The sequence below is a fragment of the Pan troglodytes genome, chromosome 2 (assembly GCF_028858775.2).
Source record: "Pan troglodytes isolate AG18354 chromosome 2, NHGRI_mPanTro3-v2.0_pri, whole genome shotgun sequence".
Classification (NCBI taxonomy): domain Eukaryota; kingdom Metazoa; phylum Chordata; class Mammalia; order Primates; family Hominidae; genus Pan; species Pan troglodytes.
Window position 1 is genome coordinate 111,826,409 of NC_086015.1, and position 21,296 is coordinate 111,847,704.

The following is a 21,296-nucleotide window of genomic DNA, read 5'->3' on the forward strand; positions in this document are numbered from 1 at the left end:
GTGATCCTCCCACCTCAGCCTCCCTAGTAGCTGAGACCACAGGTGTATGCCACCATGCTCAACTAATTTTTAAATTTTTTGTAGAAACGGGGTCTTGCTATGTTGCCCAGGCTGACCTTGAACTCCTGGGCTCAAGCAATCCTCCCTCCTGGGCCTCCCAAAGTGCTGGGATTACAGTCATGAGCTACCATACCCAGCCAAGATTTCCTTCTTTTTTTAAAGGCATAATAGTATCCTATTGTGTATATATACCACGTTTTCTTTATCCAGTCATCCTTCATGGACACTTAGGTTTTTTCTCTATCTCGGCAATTGTGAACAATGCTGCATTGAACATGGAAGTACAGGTACCTCTTCAGGATACTGAGTTCATTTCCCTTGGATGTATTCCCAGTAGTAGATGACTGGATCATATGGTAGTTCTGTTTGTAATCTTTTGAGTGACTTTCATACCATTTTTCATAATGACTGTAGTAATTTACAGTTGACTCAACAGTGAAAAAGGGTTGCCTTTTCTTCACATCTTTGCCAACATTTGTTATCTCTTGCCTTCTGATAGTAAGACAATATCTCATTATGGTTTTTGCTTTGCATTTCCCTGATGATTATTGATGTTGAGGCTTTTCTCATAGACCTGTTGGCCATTTGCATGTCTTCTTTGGAGAAATGTCTGTCAGGTCCTTTATCCATTTTTTAATCCAGTTGTTTTATTGCTATTGAGTTGAATTCTTTATATATTTTAGATATTCAGCCCTTATCAGATGTACAGTTTGCAAATATTTTTTCCTGTTCATTCAGTAGATTCTCTCTTGATGATGCACAATTGTTGTATACTTTATGAAGTGAATACACAGGGTTGAGGCCAAATGTCAAGGATTCCAGGACGGAAGGACCTCTTGGTCACTTACCATCACTCCTGGAATTTATACACTAGTTGAATAGCAAGAATAGACACAATAAATAAATAGAAAGAAAAAAAGTCAAAAGAAAAAGAGGAGAAAAGGGAAAATATATGTAGGACCAAGCTATACAGACGGCAGTAAGAACTAAGGATTTTGAATGAGCCCTGTCCAAAAGAACTGAAGAAATGAGCCTTAGCTATGCCTGGAACAAGGGTCAGATATAATTGAGAGCAAAGGAGTGAAGGGGTGCTTGTGGCCATGTAGAGGTCAAATAGGGGCTGGCTCTGAGGTAACATGTCACCTCATTTCCTTTGCTCCTTCAGTGGGTGACCAGCCTCTCTGCTGTGATTTCCATACCCAATTCTTTTGTAGTATGGACAAATCCTCATATTTCAGGATATGTGGACATCATCCTCATATCGTTAAGATATGCCCTCTTGTATTAAGCCTCAGGATACTCTGAAGCTCTTCTTTAGCAAACATGGATGGTAAGAGTTCCAGATCATCTTTTAAAATGTCCCCCAAAAGGACAACGGGTGCTAAAACAGGTAGACTGACAATACCCAATTTGGACCACCAGATGTCAGACTTTGCACAGTAATCAATCTCAGCAACCCCCAAAGACAGAAGAAGATAAATGAACTCAGGATAAGCATGCATTTTCCATAGCAGCCCAAAGGCATCAGATGCTTCTATTAGTAAACAGAGTTGCTCTGAAAATAATCTTGCAGTCTCTGCTGGTACCCACATTAGATCTTACGTGTCAGTTGCTCTATACCATCCAGAAACACATGTCAAGAGTGTTAGATTTGATAGGACTAATCAATGGAAGATCAAAAAAAATCCTGTTCCAGGTTGAGGTGGAGAGAAGGTGGGGAGGAGAATACGTGCTGCTTACATAACACCAACTACATCTATGGCAAAAATAATTGTCTCGTTTGCAGAGCTTTCCCCATTTGGTAAGGGTACTTTAAAAACCAAGTAGTCAAAACACTGCTAGATTTATACCATACTTAGTCGCATAATGGACTGGGAGAATTGTTCCCATCAGTTTACTAGCCTGGATCTGTAATCTTACCCTATGTCCACTTCTGTGGGAGCATTGTTGTCCTCAAAGGCTTACCTCAAATGCAATACCTCGGAAATCAAATCAGCGTGTAATTCTCCCCTTCCAATGACTTCCTATGCCACTTTAAATGGTCTGCCATGGCCTGCAATGCACTGCATGGTCTGGCCCCTGCCTATTTTACCCTATGTTACCCTCTCTACTCTACCACCCACAGTGGCCATTTTGCTATTCCAAGAATAAATCAAATGCATTCTTGCCTCAGGACCTTTGTACTCACTGTTCCCTCCTCTTGGGATTTTATTCCTGGAAATCTTTGCCTACTTGCTCCCTTACTCATTGAGGTGTCTGCAAAGAATGTTGTCTTTTCGGAGAAATTCCCTGACAATTTCATCTAAAATAGAACTATCCACAACCCTACCAAACCCCATTTCTTTCTGTCCCCTCACTGTACTTTATTGTTCTTTATAGACCTGCCATATAACCTACAAAGAAATTAGATCATGGTTTTTTTTTTTTTTTTTTCTTTTTTGAGACAGAGTCTCACTCTGTCACCCAGGCTAAAGTGCAGTGGCACATTCTCAGCTCACTGCAACCTCCGCCTCCTGGGTTCAAGTGATTCTCCTGCCTCAGTCTCCTGAGTAGCCAGAATTACGAGCACCTGCCACCATGCCTGGCTAAGTTTTGTATTTTTCGTAGAGACTGGGTTTTACCATGTTAGCCAGGCTGGTCTCAAACCCCTGACCTCAAGCAATCCATCTGCCTCAGTCTCCCAAAGTGCTGGGATTACAAGTAGGAGTCACCACGCCCAGCCTAGATCATGTATTCTTTACTCACTTGTTGCCTGTCTTCCATACTAGACTATAAGCTCACATGGGCAGAGTCCTGTCTACCTTGTTCACCACTGTATCCCCTATGATTAAAAAGCAGTGCCTGGTGTACACATAGCAGCTCCATAATAAATATTTGTTGAATAAATACATGAAATTCATTCCCTTATTCCACATTTTTTTTCTTATTTTATGTTTATGGCACTATCATTCTCCTAATCAAATCACAAAACTTGGGGATATTTTTGACTGACTCATCACTCTTCCTCATTCTTACATTCAGTCTCTACCAAGACCTGTCTATTCTTCCATGCATCTATCCCTTTTCCCCCACCCTTCCATTCTCAGACACTCTCTTAGATCACTGTCTTGTCATCTCATACTGGGACATTTGCAATCCCTTCCATCCAAGTCTCTGCCTCCACACCATCCTGCCCATTACCAGCTTAATCGTCCCAAACACTGCCCTCAATAAATCATGACCTCCTATTGCCGCACCCCCCACAACACACTGACACACTTGCTCTGCCAACTCCCTGAGTTCAGAAACCATCGGAATAAAATCTCCACTATTCCTCTGTGCAGACCTTTTCCTTTAGTCAACCTGGTCTCTCTGTTCCCTGCTCCTGCTTTGCCCTTTCCCAACATTGTGTACACTCTTCCTCCTACCAGAAGTAGCCTCCACTCTTCACTTTGTCTGACTGAATCCCCTTCCCATTCTTCATATCCCAACCTAAATTCCCCTTCTTTATAAAACTCCCTGAGCCAGACACGGTGGTTCACACCTGTAATCCCAGCACTTTGGGAGGCCAAGGTAGGAGGATTTCTTGAGGCCAGGAGTTTGAGACCAGCCTGGCCAACATGGTGAAACCCCATCTCTATTAAAAAAGAAAAAAGAGAGAAAACTCCCATTGACCACCACACACTATGATGCTATTTCCCTCCCCTGGTCTCTTATCTATACCACCCATGTAGCTCTAATTAAGGCCTTAAATTAATGCTTTTATACACACACACACACACACACACACACACACACACTCACTCACCTCTGCTGGGCATCCTACCCATTTCCAAATACTCTGCTTCTTTTTGCTACCAAATTGAAAAAGAAGTGTTGCCATTTACTGTCTGTCCATATAAAATTATACAACACTAGTTCTATAATTGATTCAATTCCCTAAGTTTTAAGGATGAATATACTGAGGTCTAAATAGGCTAAGAAACTTACCGAATAACACTTTTTCATCCCCCAAATATGACTTATTTTTCTTGTTTTGGAATAACCCTAAGCTCCAGAATCCTACACTTACCATGAAGCTCTTTTTGTCCAGATAGAATTTGATAGAATATGTGGTAGTTCCTCTCTCCAGCCTGCTGGAAAATCACCCTGGACTTTTCAAGCAAATCTGGATGATGAGAAATGAATAAAAATTCATACTTAGGCATTCTTGCAAAATGTAGAAGAAAAGTAATCAGGCTGAGTGCAGTGGCTCACAACTGTAATCCCAGCATTTTGGGAGGCCAAGGCAGGAGAATCACTTGAGGCCAGGAGTTTGAAAACAGCCTGTGCAACATAGTGAGACCCCATTTCCACAAAGAAAAGATTTTAAAATTAGCTGGGCATGGTGGCACATGCCTGTAGCTGCAGCTACTTGAGAGGCTGAGGTAGAGGATTGCTTGATCCCAGGAATTCGAGGCTGCAGTGAGCCATGATCATGCCACGGCACTCCAGCCTGAACAACAGAGTAAGACCCTGTCAAGAAAGAAAAGAAAAGAAGGAAGGAAGGGAGAAAAAGAACGAGAGAGAGAAAAGGAAAGAAAGAAAGAAGAAAAGAAAGGAAGGAAGGAAGGAAGGAAGGAAGCAAGGAAGGAAGGAAGGAGAAGGGAAGGGAAGGAAGGGAAGAAAAGAAAAAAGTAATCAGATAGTGCAATGACTACTTACAGATATCAATGTCCACAGATGACAGCATGCCTCTGGCACCAAAGTGCATCCTGATGAATTTGCCCTAGTGTGGACACAGAACACAGTCAGACACAAAACACAGTTCCCTATTCACATTTTCCAAGCACTTGCAATGGCTTCATTATATGTAACTCTCAAAATGACTACTTCCCCAAAAGTAAAAAACAAACAAACAAAAAAAGACAGAAAGAAAAGAAAAGAAGAGAAAAATGCAATGTGGGTTTGAGATGAGATAGCACCAGCTAATATCTGGAGGAAGCCAGAATGATTGTCAGGACTAGCAGTGGTTCTGGCTTGCAGCCCCAAATCTGCTGATTGCTACCTGTGTATTCTTGTGGGCATTGTGAAATCTCTCTGGGCCTCACTGTTCTTATCTAAAGATGAGAAAAATATTTCCTCAGCATATTTGTTTATTCATGCAACAAACATTCATTGAGCATCTACTAAGATCCAGGTAACCTTCTAGGCACTGGAGATACCGCACAAGAAAAATAGACATGGCCCCTACCCTCATGAATCTTATAGTCTACTGGATAAGCAGCTACTGCAACAGCTCTGACATAAAATCACAAGAAAAGCCAATATCCTAGAATTTAGAAAGTCAGAGAAAGGGGGGGCATAAAATGGAATCGAAGAGGTAGACAAACTCCATATCATCTAAGCCATGTAGAACACGGGAAAGGGTAGGGTTTTATTTTATGTGTGCTTGGGAGACATTGTAAGGTTTTAAGCAGAGGAGTGATGTGATCTAATTTATGTTTCATAGCACACCTTGGCATAAATAATAGACGGGCACCCTTTCTTCCTTATCAGTGAAAAGTCATAAGGCAGGATCTAGAGGGGCTGAAATGCTGTCCAGAGGTGCCAGTGCCCATGTCAGAATGCCAGATGCAGCTGAGGAGGTGGCACCATCTGGTGGCAGCTAGAGCCTGTGGGATGAGGATGCTGGAACAGGGAGGAAGACAGCCTGGTGGAGGTTGGCCCATGCCAGGAAGGCATCAGGGCAGGACAGCAGCCTGGCAAGAAGACGTGAGTGGCTCTGTACAGGGGGATCGAACTAGTACATTAAAATATGTAGGACAGTGGGAGTCACACACACAAACACACATGTATATATACCCATACACACAAACATGCAGGTAAATATGTATGTGTGCACATACACATATACAGAAGTATATGTATACATACCTATTTAGTATTAATTGAAAATTTTAACCCAGATTTCTTGATTTTTTTGAACTCCTTTTTCTTTCTCTCTTCTTTCTTTCCTTCCATTTATCCATCTTCATGTTTATTTTTCTCCTCTACTTCTTTCCTTCTATCTTTCCAACTTTTCTCTCCTTTCTGTTCTCTTTCAATTGCTTTCTTTTCTTTAAGGCAAGTTCCTACTCTGTTACCCAGCAGGAGTGTAGTGGTATCATCATAGCTCATTGCAGCCTCAAACACCTGGGTTCAGGCCATCCTCCAGCCTCAGCCACTCGAGTAACTGGGACTACAGGTGCACACCACCACTCCAGGCTAATATTTTTATTTTTAGTAGAAACAAAGTCTCACTGTGTTATCCAGGCTGATCTTGAACTTCTGGGCTCAAGTGATCTGCCCACTTCAGCCTCCCAAAGTGCTAGGGTTACAGGCATGAGCCACCACACCTGGCTATCTTTCTTTTTACCTGATGTTCTTCCCTTTCTTCCTTTTATTTTTTTCCTTGTCTTTCTTCTTTCCTTTTTTAAAATGTTCTTTTTCTGTCCCTCTATTGCTCCCCTTTGCCTCCCTTGCTTTTCCCCCAGCTTTCTATCTTTCATATTTCAGCAGAAAGTCCTTTAGCATTCTAAAGCATCCCAAATCTACCAGTTGTTTTATGAACCAGTATTAGCACCTGCTATGACCAGCCAGACACTGTAAGCTCATCTAAATGTGGACAGAGAAGCTCTAAGGCTTTGGATGGAAACTAGCCAAATCGGCATGAGGTTATTATTTAATTATGCCCGGAGACTCAAACAGGAAGCCTTCTGCAAATTTTCTTGTAAATTATACAGTGGCTCCCTGCCACTGATTCTTGGCATAATATGGATTTGTTAAACTAGGTTTAGAAATCCAAATTCTTCCTCTTTTATGGGAGTTTTAGTTATCAAAAGCTACTTAAAAATACTTTCTCCCCAGCCCCCCAAAATGTCTCCAGTGAAAAATATGCAGGGGTTAAGGAGGCCACAGGCAATAGTACAAACAGTAATTGTAGTAAGTGAATTAGGAAGTGCCTACTAAATTGACTTGTTATAAGGGGTTTAGGAAATCATGAATGAGAAAATAATTCAAATATGTAAAACATAATAAAATATAAAAGATTATTATAATTTTTTGGATGAGCTTCTCTACTGGGAGTGGAATTTGAAACTATTAAGATAAATGCTTTTTTCTTGAAATTGACCAAATAGAAACTCCTCAAATGCATATTTATTTATAAAAATTTAATTGTCTTAATGATATAGATAGTAATTTTTTTTGAGAAATCTAACATTACAGACTTTAATCAAAGACCTTCTTTGGTGTTCTAGAATTTTTTCATACCTATGTGCTTACATATAAGTTTTACCATTGCTTACAAATTAAATACTTTGATATTATGCTAAATCATGTTACTTACAAAACGAGAGGAGTTGTCATTTCTCAGGGTTTTAGCATTTCCAAATGCTTCCAAGATAGTATTCGCTTGCATGATTTGATCTTCTAACGCCCCCTGAGACACATGCAAGAGAAGTACAGCTGATGAAACTATTAGTAGAATTCTGTAATGCGGCAAGCCCTCCATCTCCAGGTCAAACCCCATTCTTGCTTTGATAACCAATGGCCAAAAGCTGCTTCCAAATTTGGTTATATTATCTTCGAATGAGAAATCAGAAAAACAGTTGGATGACAGAGGCTAACAATATACAATACCCCTATGAATATGTGGGAGCTCGTTTATTTGCAATGCTTCTTTTTTGGTTGGCATTGGCCTGAGTGGGAAAAGCAAATGGTCACCAAATAAAAAAGAAAAACATACCAAAGCTTTTTTCCAGACAAACATATCATATATTTCCCCCATCATTAATCTTCCTCTCTTCCCATCTGATCTTTGCACTTGGAAATTTATCCTAGGATAATACAACAGACTCTTGGTGTTATTAAACTATACTTTTGCTTGCTTCTTTTCCTAAGTAATCTAGAGGTTCACAATGAGTAGTGACTTTTAATAGTATTGATCTTGAATTTGAATCACGTGTGCTCAGGCTGATAGGCGAAAATAGATCATCTACCTATCTACCATATCTACATGGCTTTGTCGTTTTCCAGTCAGCCTTAAAGACCAATTTTATGGGGGTAATTATATAGTATATGGTATTTAATAATTTGTGGATTTATAAATATTATATCTCTTCTTATATCCCTACTACTATATAATATTCCCCATCTTATGGGGGGACTTATATAGTATACTGTACTCAATAATTTATGGATTTATAAATATTATACCCCTTTTCAGTAATATGGGTTTACTGTCCTTCAAATAAGTTAGAGAACATTATATATATATGAGCAAGGATTTCCATAAAAGTGTTATATTTATGTATTGTATTATATATTATCATAAAACTCAATGGCTAGACCAAACCATTTAATGCGCACCAAAAAAAAAAAAAAACCCACAGACATCTAAAATGCTTGTAAAAACAAAGTTACATCTAGTGAATAAAAGAGTTCAGTAATGGCCAGGGGCGGTGGCTCACGCCTGTAATCCCAGCACTTTGGAGGCCTAGGCGGGAGGATCACGAGGTCAGGAGATCGAGACCATCCTGGCTAACACAGCGAAACCCCGTCTCTACTAAAAATACAAAAAATTAGCCGGGCACGGTGGCGGGCACCTGTAGTCCCAGCTGCTCAGAAGGCTGAGGCAGGAGAATGGCGTGAACCCGGGAGGCGGAGGTTGCAGTGAGCCGAGACAGCACCACTGCAGTCCGGCCTGGGCGAAAGAGCAAGACTCCGTAAAAAAAAATAAATAAATAAAAAGAGCTCAATGATACCCAAAGAAATCAATAATCAAATTCAGGAACGTGGTGGTAAAAAAAAGAAACTTCTATAGTTTAAAAATTAGGTCAGATGGCTATTTTAATATATTTCTTACTTTGCAAAAACAGCAAACATCCAGTATCGAATTGAAAAAAGCAAAATAATCATGCCAGACATAGAAAAATGAGAAGTCTAACAGCTCAATAACTCATTGATTTTGAGTTCCATTCAAAATTTTGCCTAATTTTATTTTGCATACCAATGTTTATGGTCTTAGTTATCCTCAAGTTATTATGATGTCCATTAACATGTTAATGGAGCTAAACAAAGTAAGTTAAACTAAAATGAACAAGGATATTTTTTTTAATAGGGAAGGCAAAGTTTTTCTGAATGTGGTATGTGATTAACATTGAGGGGTATATTCATTGGGCATTTAGAATTTGATCCAGGAATTAGGTATGAATGAAGCAAAATTTTATTGGGGCATATTTGTGGGAATCTGATATCTCACAGTAGCTAAAGGGATTCAGAAATATCCAAGCCACTGATGACCCTAGCCTTTAGGTAAGATGGTTTGAATCTTGAGGACTTAACTTACAGGTCCAATAAACAAAGACCAGGCCAGAAAATGCCCCTTTAAGCAGATGTGAAATTAATTACATAATTCATGTTTTCATGTTATTGTTTGGAGCACTTGATGATCCTCTCAAGGACCAAAGGGAATATTAAAAAAAAAATACTTTTCTATAATTTGCAAATTGTCCTGTGGTGCTTGTGGCCTCCTTACTTCCCAAAAGTGGTCCGGACACAGCCTCCATGATCCAGTGGATAGGGCCACCTCATCTTTTCTACCAAGCTATATAAACACTTACCGGCTTTTTCCTGGATTCACTCATGGCTGCTATGGTGGCAAAATACTGGATAATATGTTTGCTGTTCACAGTCTTTCCAGCACCAGATTCTCCTCTGTGATTTGAAATTCAGTGACACAGTTAACTGGTTCTGATTATCAATGCAACGAAAGTTAGGTAATTTTGATTATATAGGCTATGGCAAGCAGGGAAGCTTTTACATAAAAGTAGAGCTTCAGATGGAACTTGAGGATATATTGACATTTAATTGGTTGGGAGAAGGGCAAGGACATTTCAGGCTGGAAAAACAGCATGAGCAAAAATCTGGAGTTAGAAAGATCACAACTTTTTGTAAATATTAGGAAGCCTGTTCCTTGTGGTCCTAATAACAAGCAGCAGGAAAGCACCTCTTCTAACTAGACAAGTCTCCTCATTACCAGCTGTTCAAGAGATTTTCATGTATGAAGGCTACCACATAGCCAAGTCCAACCCTCTTCTCAGAAGAGGGCTACCAATCACTTCACCAGGCAGTTGGGCTTTAGGCTTTACCTTACCTTTGACAACCAGCTAACTTTGCAATGTGGGAAGAGCACAGTGGCAAATTTATAGCCTCCTCAACGTAAGCATCATAGAATCAAGGCCTGCCTGCCTTTATCTATACAAAACTCCAGAAAATAGTTTATCCTCTCTGTGAAAGGCTGAACTCCCAACTGTTCATGTAGCTCTAAAATTCTGAGACCTCATGATCCCTCTTGGGATAACTGAAGCCAATGAAGAGCCCAATGTACTAGGTGGTAACACCATCATTGCATGGGAAGGTAAAGGACTTTAGCACTTCACAGCCCCTTGAGTGTCAGCCACCATGCTGACACTTTACCTGGCCAGCCAGGGCTCTTTTCATCAAAATTCACATACAATAAGATATCACTGTGACCCTTCCGTCTATCCTTTTTACGCCCTTTCTTATTTCTCTAAATGTCACCATCTTTTAGTTTCCACTGCTTCATGTACTTTGACCTGCCCCAATCTGGCTGCCCATAACTGCTTGTTATCTGTTCCATGGGCATACCTATTGGACGTTCAGCCCCTCTGCTTAGCCAGTCCAGAGGCCTTTGAAGATGACCATTTGGAACAGTGTAGCTCTCTTAATCCTCAAGAAGGTAATTAAGACCAGCTTGTGCACTATTTCTAAAGGATCTCTGAAAATGAGGGAGGCAGACTAGCTGACCCCATATTTGGAGTCATCACTGACTAAAGCACTATGACAATTTCCTGAGTATCTTTTTCTTACCTCAAATGTATTGCATCTAAAGGGCAATTAATTCAAAGATGGCGAATCAAAGTTTTATTCCCAGTGAAATGGAGGTATCTATTTCACTGAAACTTACTTCAGGCCAAAAAAGAAAAACAAGGCAAACACTTACGTGAAGAGTATAGACTGATTTTCTCGATCTACAAAAGAAAGAAAAATGCCAGAATATTCTTATATTCGATATTTATGTATTAGTATGAACTTATTCAAAATTTCCCTAGCTACAATTTGAAATCAGACACAAGGGAAAGGATTAGCATCATTTATAGTTAGAAAAACATACCCCTCAAATGGTACAGAGTAAAATCGATTTTCTCTTGCCCCTATGTATGCCAATCATAAGAACATATAAAGGCCTACTTCTTTGCGCTACATATAAATGGTAACCAACTAATGATTGAGATTCTTGCCATTTTAAGCCTTTTAAGAATCATTGTGTAATAATATCTATAGAATAACTTCTTTGTGCCAGACAATATAGAAGATGCTTTATATAATAAAGGCTAACATCTGCAGGGGGCTTACTCTGGGCCAGCCACTGGGCCGAGCACTTTAAATGCATTATCTCACTTTGATGTACAAACTAATCGGCCCAATAACCCTAGGAGGTAGGTACTATTTCACCCACATTTTATCCAGAAGGAAACAGAGGCTTCAAGTGATTAGCTAACTGTAAAGGCCATGCTCTGCTCACAATGCCTAAGTGCCTCTTAGGGACATAGAGAAAAAGTAGATCAGATATTTTTACTTTTCATTTTGTAGGGCAGCTACTCACTGTGAAGCATGTCCTGAAAGGCGTTATTGGCAACAGCAAAGATGTGAGGGGGAGCCTCTGATCGCCTCTTCCCTTTGTAGGCAGCCACGACTTCTTTCTGATACACGGGAAGCCATTTGTAAGGGTTTATGGTCACACAGAAGAGACCTGAATATGTCTGAGGGAAAATCAGAAAAGATTTCAGAAACTAGATTAGAAATACTTCCAGGTTTGTCAGCTCTTCCAGTGTCAAGTAATATTTGCTCAAATATTACTTATAAAGGAACTCAGAGGGGAGCTTTTGGAATCATGTAGAGAAGGGACTTCTAACAAGAAGAGACAGAACCAGGTTAGAGTAACATCAGGACCTGGGATTACCTTTCTCCTGGGAGACCTGCTAATTACTAACAAGTCTGACACATGGAGCTTCTGAAGACAGAGAGGACCCTAATGGCAGGACTGCAGAGATTTCAGTAACCAGCCATCAGGCCTTTGAGGCCAGCGGGGACTCTGCCTCAGCAAGATTAGGGGCTTGATTTTTAGGGCACTGAGAAGGACTAGCTCATGTGGGTCACTCAGTCACTGAAGGGGTTGAATTGTCGCCCCCAAATAGATATATTTATGTCCTATTCTCCAGAGCCTGTGAATGTGATCTTATTTGGAAAAAATAGAGTCTTTACAAATGTAATTACGGGTTAAGGGTCTCAAGATGATGACATCCAGGTGGGTCTTGAATCCAATAACTTGTGTTCTTATAAGAGACACACAGAGGAGAACGTGATGTGACAATGCAGGCAGAGACTGGAGTGATACAACCAAAAGGAATGCTAGCGCCGCTAGAAGCTGGAAGAGACAAGGAAGGATTCTCCCCAGGAGCCTCCAGAGGGAGTGCAGCCCTGCTGATTGGATTTGATTTTGGACTTCTGGCCTCCAGCATTGTAAGAGAATAATTTCTGTTGTTTTAAGCCACCCAGCTTGTGGTCGTTTTGTTACAGCATCCCAGGGAAACTAATACAGTTACATGGTAAATCAGAGAGCTGAGGAGCAAGCTGGTTGCGTGCCATGGCTCCTATGGCCATGGGTCCCAGACGCTACATCTTAGCTTAATCTACTCAGCACTGTTTCTGCTGCATAGGTTTTGAGTAAGTCAAAGAACTTGAGCAACCAACCATCATCAATTTAAAGATGATGAAGAAATCATCTCACTCATTAATCACTAACTAGGTGACATGCATTGAACTATGTGCTTTACCTACATTCTTTTATTTAATCCTCCAAGCTCCCATGGAAAGGCAGACATTGTTATCCCACTTTATAGATAAGGCAACTTCAAGAAGTTAGGAAACTTAACAACTAGTAAGTGACAGTGCTGGTGGCTACTCTGTCAGGCTCCAAGCCTCATGCTTTTAACTAAGGATGACCTGTGGGAAGGCATATGAATGTTGACAAAATAAAATTGGGGAAATGCTAAGATAAGGTCGCTTCCCAGTAGACATTGCTCAAGGACTATCCCTGTGCGAGCATGCTTAAACTCAATGTAAGAGATCACCCAGGAGAGACTGGGACATGCAATATGACTGCCAACATGACAGTTTAGCAGGAAAGCATATTACACACATAGATCATCCACTGGCCATAGCGCCGCTTCAGGGTATGCAGCACGGATGCCTCATTGAGGTGAGTCAGCATTGCCATGTCTTCAATCATTTCAAACTCTGGGGGATTCATCTGCTGGATTTTGTCCTCCTTTATGCTCAGACTCTGCAGAGAGAAGAAAAATATATGATATATTCCCCTGTCTCCTATGTGTATTCATTTTCCCATGAATTAGAAAGAATATTCAGACTCAAAAAGAAAAAATGATGCCTCATTAGGGGATGGGGCCAGAAGAAATTAAGCCAGCCTTCATGGAAAAAAACAGGTGTTCTCCCTGAAAAAGCCCTCTCCTTCCCTAAAGATGAAGTAAACACAGTATTTTTGTTATATCAAGATTTTCTATCATGCAGTACCCTAATCTTATGGCTTCTGGCTAGCCCTGATTCCCTCTAAGAGTACACGGATCATATTATGTACAATCTAACCCCTAACTCCCAGCCCTTGATGTCCCAACATACCTTGGAGATTTAAAAGAAGAAACTTAGAGTGGAGGATTAAGGAGGCAGACCTTATCCTTCCAGACCTAGTTCAAAACCTGTCTCCTCCCTCAAACCTTCCCAACTACTCCAGCTTATTAGTTTGTCCTCTTCTGTTAAGTCTTACCACTTGTACTATCTTTACATTAATACTCTTTTGTATATTTTAATAATTGACTATGTTAGACTATTTTCTGGCTAGATTATAAATACCTTAAGAAGGATTTTTGATGTTGTCTTCTTTAATGAAGTTCAAAAACTTGCAATGCATGTTCATTTTTGATGTTGTTGTCATAATAACTATAGTTATTACATATAGTTATTAAAGCACCTATCACAATGCTTGGGATATAATAATCAATAAATATTAATATATTGATTAATATGGATGCATTTCTACTATCAAAGTTTCTTGGGATTCTTCTCACAGGTTTCCTAACACCCTTTCTATAGCCCTTTTCCATGATTAATACATATTTGTGTCAACTGATTGCCCCATTTAATCCTAGTTGGTGATGGCTTCTTTCCAAGGCTCTCACACTCTTTACATTCTTGATTCAATTTCTATCCATCTGTCTTCTTTGACATTGTTCTAACAGTAATCCCTCTTCTTTTGAGTCCCTTCACTTTCTGTATTTCAAGGACTCATCTCCCCTCAAACCCATGTAGAATGTAATCATATCTCATATATCTTCAAAAACCTCCCCTTTTCCCTAATTCTATTTTTCTATTTTTTTCATTTCCAACTTTCATCAATAAGTAGTACTTTACACCCACTAGATTTATTGCCTTTGTTAATGTTACAAAGACCAAAGGTGATTGGAAGTGTAGTCACTTCTAACATGAGGAAGAGGAATCCTGGAGCCAGGGAGATAGTGAAGCTGGGGGAATGGGACCTTCATTACATGAAAGAAGGACAAGCAGGACAAAATAAACCACCTTCAGACTCTTCTTTCTACCTGCATTAATGGCCTTTTCTTCCTATGGTTGTAACCACATTATAGTCACAAATCACCTTAAGTGCTGCTGAAGGGACAGTAGTTTGTTTTGGAGAATGTGCTCAGAAGAGCAAGCCTCACATCTGGAGGCCTAATAAAATTTAGTTGGTCATCATTAAGAAAATGAAAATATAATACATAGACTGAGAGAAAATATGTACAAATAATACATGTGATAAGGGATTTGCAACCAGAAAGTAATAAGAACTCTTACAACTGAATAATGAAGAGGCAATAGCCCAATTTAAAAAAATGGGCAAAGAGCTTGAATAGACATTTCTCTGAAGGAGATAAACAAATGGCCAAAATGTACATGAAAAGATGCTCAACATCATTAGTCACTGGGGAAATGCAAATAAAAATCACATTAAAATACCACTTCATGCCCAATAGAATGGCTGTAATCAAAAAGAAAATAAAATGTGTTAGTAAGGATGTGGAGAGAGTTTAATTCTTATATGTTGCTGGTGGAAACGTAAAATGGTAGCCACTTTGGAAAGCAGTATGGAAATTTCTCAAAATGCTTAGTATACAGTTACTATATGATCCAGCAATACACTCCTAGCTATACACCCAAGAGAAATGAAAACATGTGTCCCCACAAAAACTTGCACATGCATGTTCATAGAAACATTATTCATAATAGACAGAACATACAAACAACCCAGTGACAATCAACTGATGAATGGATGAACAACATGGTATAGCCCTATAATGGAATACTATTTATCCATAAAAAGGAATGAAATATTTATTCATGTGACAATGTGAGTGAACCTCAAAAACATTATGCTTAGTGAAAGAAGCCAGAAACAAAAGGCCACCAATTATATGCTCCTATTTATCTGAAATTGCTAGAATAGGCAAATCTATAGAGATAGAAAGTAGATCAGTGATTGCCTGGGGCTAGTGCAGGAGGAAAGAAGGGGGAGTGACTGCTAATGGGCACAAGATTTCTTTGGGGGATCTTTTCTAATAAAATATTGTCCCAAGGCTAAGTGACCCTGATTGAGTCTATTTCTTAGTTTACTGATTTAGGACTAAGGAAAATTTCTTGCTGAATTTTCCCTTGTCCACCTATTTATGTTCCAGTTAAAAAGCACCAAGTTCTTTTCTTAATTTCCTGAAGAGTTAAATAACATCTACCTAATTTGAGATTTTTTTACGTAACAGATATTGACTGTCAGGAAGACATATGAAAGCATTCTATGTGGTAGTTTATGAGTGGCTTCCAGAATTTTAAAAATCAGATGGCAACATGTTAGATCGTAAATTGCCTAAAAACAAAGAGAGCATTAAAAAGACAAACTTTCTCGATATCAATAATATCTGTTATAGGATGTGGCTTGTTATGGATTTGGGAAAAGAAAGAATTTAAAGGAGTTTAGAGAAGTGAATATTGGCAGGGAATCATCTGTAAAATCTATAAGGAAGAGTTCATTTAAGTAGGACAGAAATGGGGCCCGGCTTACACCACGGGGTGGCAGGTAATGTGAAGTCAGCAATGTAGGCAAAGGTTCTGAGAGTGAGCTGTCTTCTCAATGTTACCCTGCTGCTCTGAATGCCTTGGTGGCAGGCAGAAGGGGCTGGGGGGTATTATGGCTTCACTACACATTTCTTCTGTGAACCTTACAGTCTAGCTTGTACCCCAACACTTGATATAACCTTTTCTTACAAAGGTCATAGATGACCTCCTAATTCTGAAATCCAAGACTTTCTCCAACTCTTAATCTTCTTCTGTGGCATTTGTCATTACTGGCCATTCCCCCATCTCTTGGCTTCTGTGACACTATGCCATTTTTACTCAAATTATACATCTCATTCTTGATCCTACAAACACAGCTTGCTTCATGGTTCCTTAAGTCATTATTCACCCCACAGGATACCTTTTTTTAAAAATACTGACTTGAAACATTGATGAAAAAGTAGAAATGGCTGTGAGTTCTAGTCAATAATCCTTGCCACTGGCAATTGTTTTACTCTGATTTATTCACTGTTCTTCATTAAATCTGTGATGGTAAGTGGAGTTTTTTTGTTTGTTTGTTTGTTTTTGGTGACAGGATCTCACTCTGGTTGCCCAGGAGTGCAGTGATGTGATCTCTGCTCACTGCAACCTCGACCTCCCCAGACTCAGGTGATCCTCCCACCTCAGCCTTCCAAGTAGCTGGGACTACAAGCATGTACCACCACGACTGGCTTATTTTTGTATTTTTTGTAGATACAGGATTTTGCCATGTTGCCCAGGCTGCTCTCAAACTCCTGGGCTCAAGCAATCTGCCCGCCTCGGCCTCCCAAAATGCTGAGATTACAGGCATGAGCCATTGTGCCCACTGACTTAAGGAGGAGCTTCTTAAAATGAATGACTCCAAAGTGAGTCAGTGGCATCTCCTACCCCAGATCTTTAATTAAAATATTATGGAAATAATATATTTAGTTATTTGATAGAGAACATAGTCATCACTGCAATGAAATAAAAATTTCTTTACCTTTCCATCTGCTGTCTCAACAATTACTGTTTCATCATCTTCACTCCCTTTTACCTCAGCCTCGATATAAGCATTCTCACCATCAGGAATCCAGCATTTCTTCTTCCCTGTAGAGCAAAAAAAAAAAAAAAATGGATTATAGCTATAGTACTTACAGAAATACACACTGGACACTTTCATACTGATAGATCTAATCTCATTTCTGCTAAATCGGCTTGTTGACTACAGGAACTTGCAAAGTCAGATAAACTCATGAAAGCTCATTCTGAAGATACACTCACTCACATAATGGCACTACAGGAACAAGAAACATCTCAGCAAGCAGCAGCTTGGGGGCACCATAGACCATTTTGCTACAAGAAAGTTACCTCCCAACACCCCTCCCAACCCCAACACTTTCCTCCACTCACACCCCAGGACTTTGGTGGTTGCCCTGGTGCTTGCACCCCTTCCAGATTCCCTCCCCCGAGAAAACTCATTCAGAAAAAGTCTGGGAACAACTAAGTGAAAATTTAGATTAATGGTTATGTTCTTCAGGGTTTCTTTAGACCTTATTTCTAATCTTGGAATGGAAATCAGCTAAGTGAATTACATGGTGGAATTGGCAGGGGGGCAGGTTGAGGAGAGAGAATATGGGTTGTTTTTGTCAAACAACATAACCGGCTCATATTATTTCCCCCAATATGTTATTTTTCTCTCTTCACCGTCCTCAGTTCCTATACCCCATCCCTAAGCAAAGTAGCCCTCCACAAACTGATTAACCAACAAGAGGTCTGGGGTGAAATGAGCCAGAACTCTTATGAACACCTGAGGCAGCTTCTCTTTCTCTCCCAGTTGAAGCAGATAGACAGTGATGATGAACAAAAAGTATGATTTTAAGGGCCTGGGTGCAGTGGCTCATGTTCATAATTCCAGAACTTTGGGAGGCCAAGGTGAGAGGATCTCTTGACCCCAGGAGTTCAAGACTAGCCTGGGCAACATAGCAAGACCCTTTACTCCCCCAGTCCTGTCTCTACAAAAAACAAATAAGGCCGGGCACAGTGGCTCACACCTGTAATCCCAACACTTTGGGAGGCTGAGGCGGGCAGATCACGAGGTCAGGAGTTCGAGACCAGCCTGGCCAACATGGTGAAACCCCATTTCTACTAAAAATACGAAAATTAGCTGGGCATGGTGGCGTGTGCCTGTAATCTCAGCTACTCAGGAGGCTGAGGCAGGAGAATCACTTGAACCAGAGAGTCGGAGGTTGCAGTGAGCCGAGATCATGCCATTGCACTCCAGCCTGGGTGACAGAGTGATACTCTGTCTCAAAAATAAAAAATAAAGAAATAAAAATTAACCAGGTGTGATGGTGCATGACTGTAGTCTTAGCTATTCAGGAGGCTGAATGGGGAAGATCACTTGAACCCAGGAGTAGGCTCATTTTCTTTTAAAAGCATATTATATATATGTGTGTCTATGTATGTATATGCAATATATCATACTTTCCTTTTAAAGGGAAATGAATATATATATATATATATATATATATACACACACATATGAAAATGAGCCTTAGTAGAAGCTCACAGAAGTCCCCAGGTCACAGCTACTCAGGTAGATGGGGAAAGCCTTTGGCTGAAGGAGGGAAAATGTTAGCCAATTGCTAGGGAAGACACAAGTGAAAACCCCACTATAACCACAGCACTAACAGGTAATACGAACTCAGTCACCACCATCACCTCCAATATATGAGTCACAAAAGCTAGAGAGGGCTCACTGCCGCAGGACAGGTGGTCCTTATTTCCCAGAGGAAGGCAATAAGACTGGGGAAGGAGTGTGTACAAAGGAGCTGAAGTTGGGCACCATTCGCCCCTTCTTGCACCATGCTTGTTTCTGCAAAGAATTTGGTTGCTCACGACTTTCTTGCTATCAGTGCTGCCTTCTTCGTTTCCCTGATTACAAACAATTCACCACTAAAACTGCTTGGCAAGAGGAGTTTATGTTCCCATCTAGCTGATTGTGCATTTGCTTTCTACTTATCATTTGTGTTTTAAATACTGGCTTTGCATTGTATTCATTCTTTTGGTCCCTTTTTGCAAAAACTGATTTTGCTTTGTGTTATGTCTATGAAAATATGCTTGTTTTTGAAAAGCACCCAGTTAGCATACATTTTGTGTGTGTGTTTAAGGTAAAATGCTCTGCATTTTAAACCGAATGTTATCACTTGAAAGAAACTTGAAGGTCACCTGGCACAGACTCTCTCCCTCTGTCTCTCTTTCTCTTTCTTTTTAGAAAAAGAACCTTGGGAGAGAGATGAAGAGAGTTGCCCATAGTCACATAGCTAATTAGTGGCAGTCACTACAATAATGACTCTAGAAATGAGATCATCCACCTCCTGAATCAGTGCTCCTGCATTACAGCCTGCCTCCTCTAACACATTCTTAGCTTTTTCTCCTCCAATTCTTCTCTCCAGGAGTAGGCTCACCACCTGCCTCATGATGAAGTCTCTCTCTTACCACCCCTGGAAACACTTAGTGGGGGATAAAAATTATCAGAAATCCTTTCTCATAGGAGACCCAAACCCTGACAGGGACATTTTAAAAAATGAAGTAAATGAACTCCGTCAATTTTAATTCCTGGTGTTCATGAATAATGCAGAGCTGGAAATGTAGATAGCAATGGAATTGAGGGAGGCAGCCAGGATTTTAACACTGGCTTTGCTGGTAAAAAGATATAAAGCCACATGACTTCATCTCTTTTGGCCTTCGTATTCTCATCTGTAAAGTAGGCCTTTTTCTATATGATTCCATATTTTTAGACAATTAAATATCTTTTCCAATATAAAGCTAATATGTGCTTATTGAAGAAAACTTGAAGAATAATGTATGAAGAAAAGAATGTTTTTAATCACCCATAATCAAACAACTCAGAGATAACCACTGTTATGTATTGAAGCATTTCTTTTGAATCTTTTTTCTAGGATATTGATTAAAACAGGGGTAATACTATATTCAGTCTTATAGTTATTTTAAATAGATCGCTTACATGTTCTAATATAAGAATTATTTACATTTGGCTTTCGAATGGTGTTTTGTCCTAGCTCTACAACCACCTGGGCTTCTTCACTGTCACCCAGGAATTCTAGTTTTCCTTCTCGGGTATCATAATAATGCATTGTATTTATTTTTCACATTTATAGTCTCATTTGGTCCCCACAGCAATGGAGGAAGGCAGACCGGACAAGTATTATTATCTCCTTTGATACATGAGGAAACCAGGGCTCAATAAAGTGAAGTGATTTGCTCTAATTACCCAGCCAGAGATGGTCAAGGACAGGGAATTTGATCCCAAGACTACCTGCTAAATACTCGTCATCACACTACTTCCATTTGACCCGAGTTCAAAAAAGCAAACTCCATTGTCTACCAGCCTGGGAAGATGAACAACTTTTGCTAACACTTGTCTCTGTTGCCAGTGCATTTCTATGAGGAAGGATTGTTTTGTCCAAAAAATTAACAGGAAATTATGTAGATTGCTATGTTTTAAGTAATTATTTATGGTGCTGATTTTAATAAATGCATCATCCAATTATCTCTAATGCTTAGGCTCAATTTTTTTTTCTTCCTGGCATCACTATTATCTTGTCCTCCATTATCTAACTACCTGCGATAAGCCTCTGCATGACCAGTTCTGACCTCAGGGATAGTTCTGTTATCGTATTTGATTTGATGGATTATAATTAGCCTAAAATCCAATCACAGTCATGAATCCAATGACTAGAAACTGGGAACTGATCCAGGACTGGTCTGTGATGGAAATATAATATCCTCCATAACTGGCTTGAATTATAATTGGTCATATTAAAGTCTAATGTTGACTAATTCTGAATACTAGAACGACATTCAGCCAGTCCTTATGTTGCACTGCTGAATAATTTTGGATTAAGACATGTAGGTAGCTTGATGTTATA

General features: G+C 39.8%; 1 protein-coding gene across 1 annotated transcript in view; it reads right to left on the reverse strand.

Annotated features, from left to right (window-relative positions):
• The window catches only part of MYH15 (myosin heavy chain 15), a 135,153-nt gene that overhangs the window by 112,968 nt on the left and 889 nt on the right, over window positions 1-21,296 (reverse strand). Inside the window, exons 2-9 of the mRNA XM_054680862.2 lie at window positions 17,345-17,451; window positions 13,346-13,489; window positions 11,750-11,906; window positions 11,087-11,114; window positions 9,684-9,777; window positions 7,409-7,501; window positions 4,744-4,807; window positions 4,112-4,207 (exon numbers count right to left, since the gene is read on the reverse strand). Of these exons, the coding sequence (XP_054536837.1) occupies window positions 4,112-4,207; window positions 4,744-4,807; window positions 7,409-7,501; window positions 9,684-9,777; window positions 11,087-11,114; window positions 11,750-11,906; window positions 13,346-13,489; window positions 17,345-17,451 (783 nt within the window). The remainder of the gene's footprint in view (window positions 1-4,111; window positions 4,208-4,743; window positions 4,808-7,408; window positions 7,502-9,683; window positions 9,778-11,086; window positions 11,115-11,749; window positions 11,907-13,345; window positions 13,490-17,344; window positions 17,452-21,296) is intronic.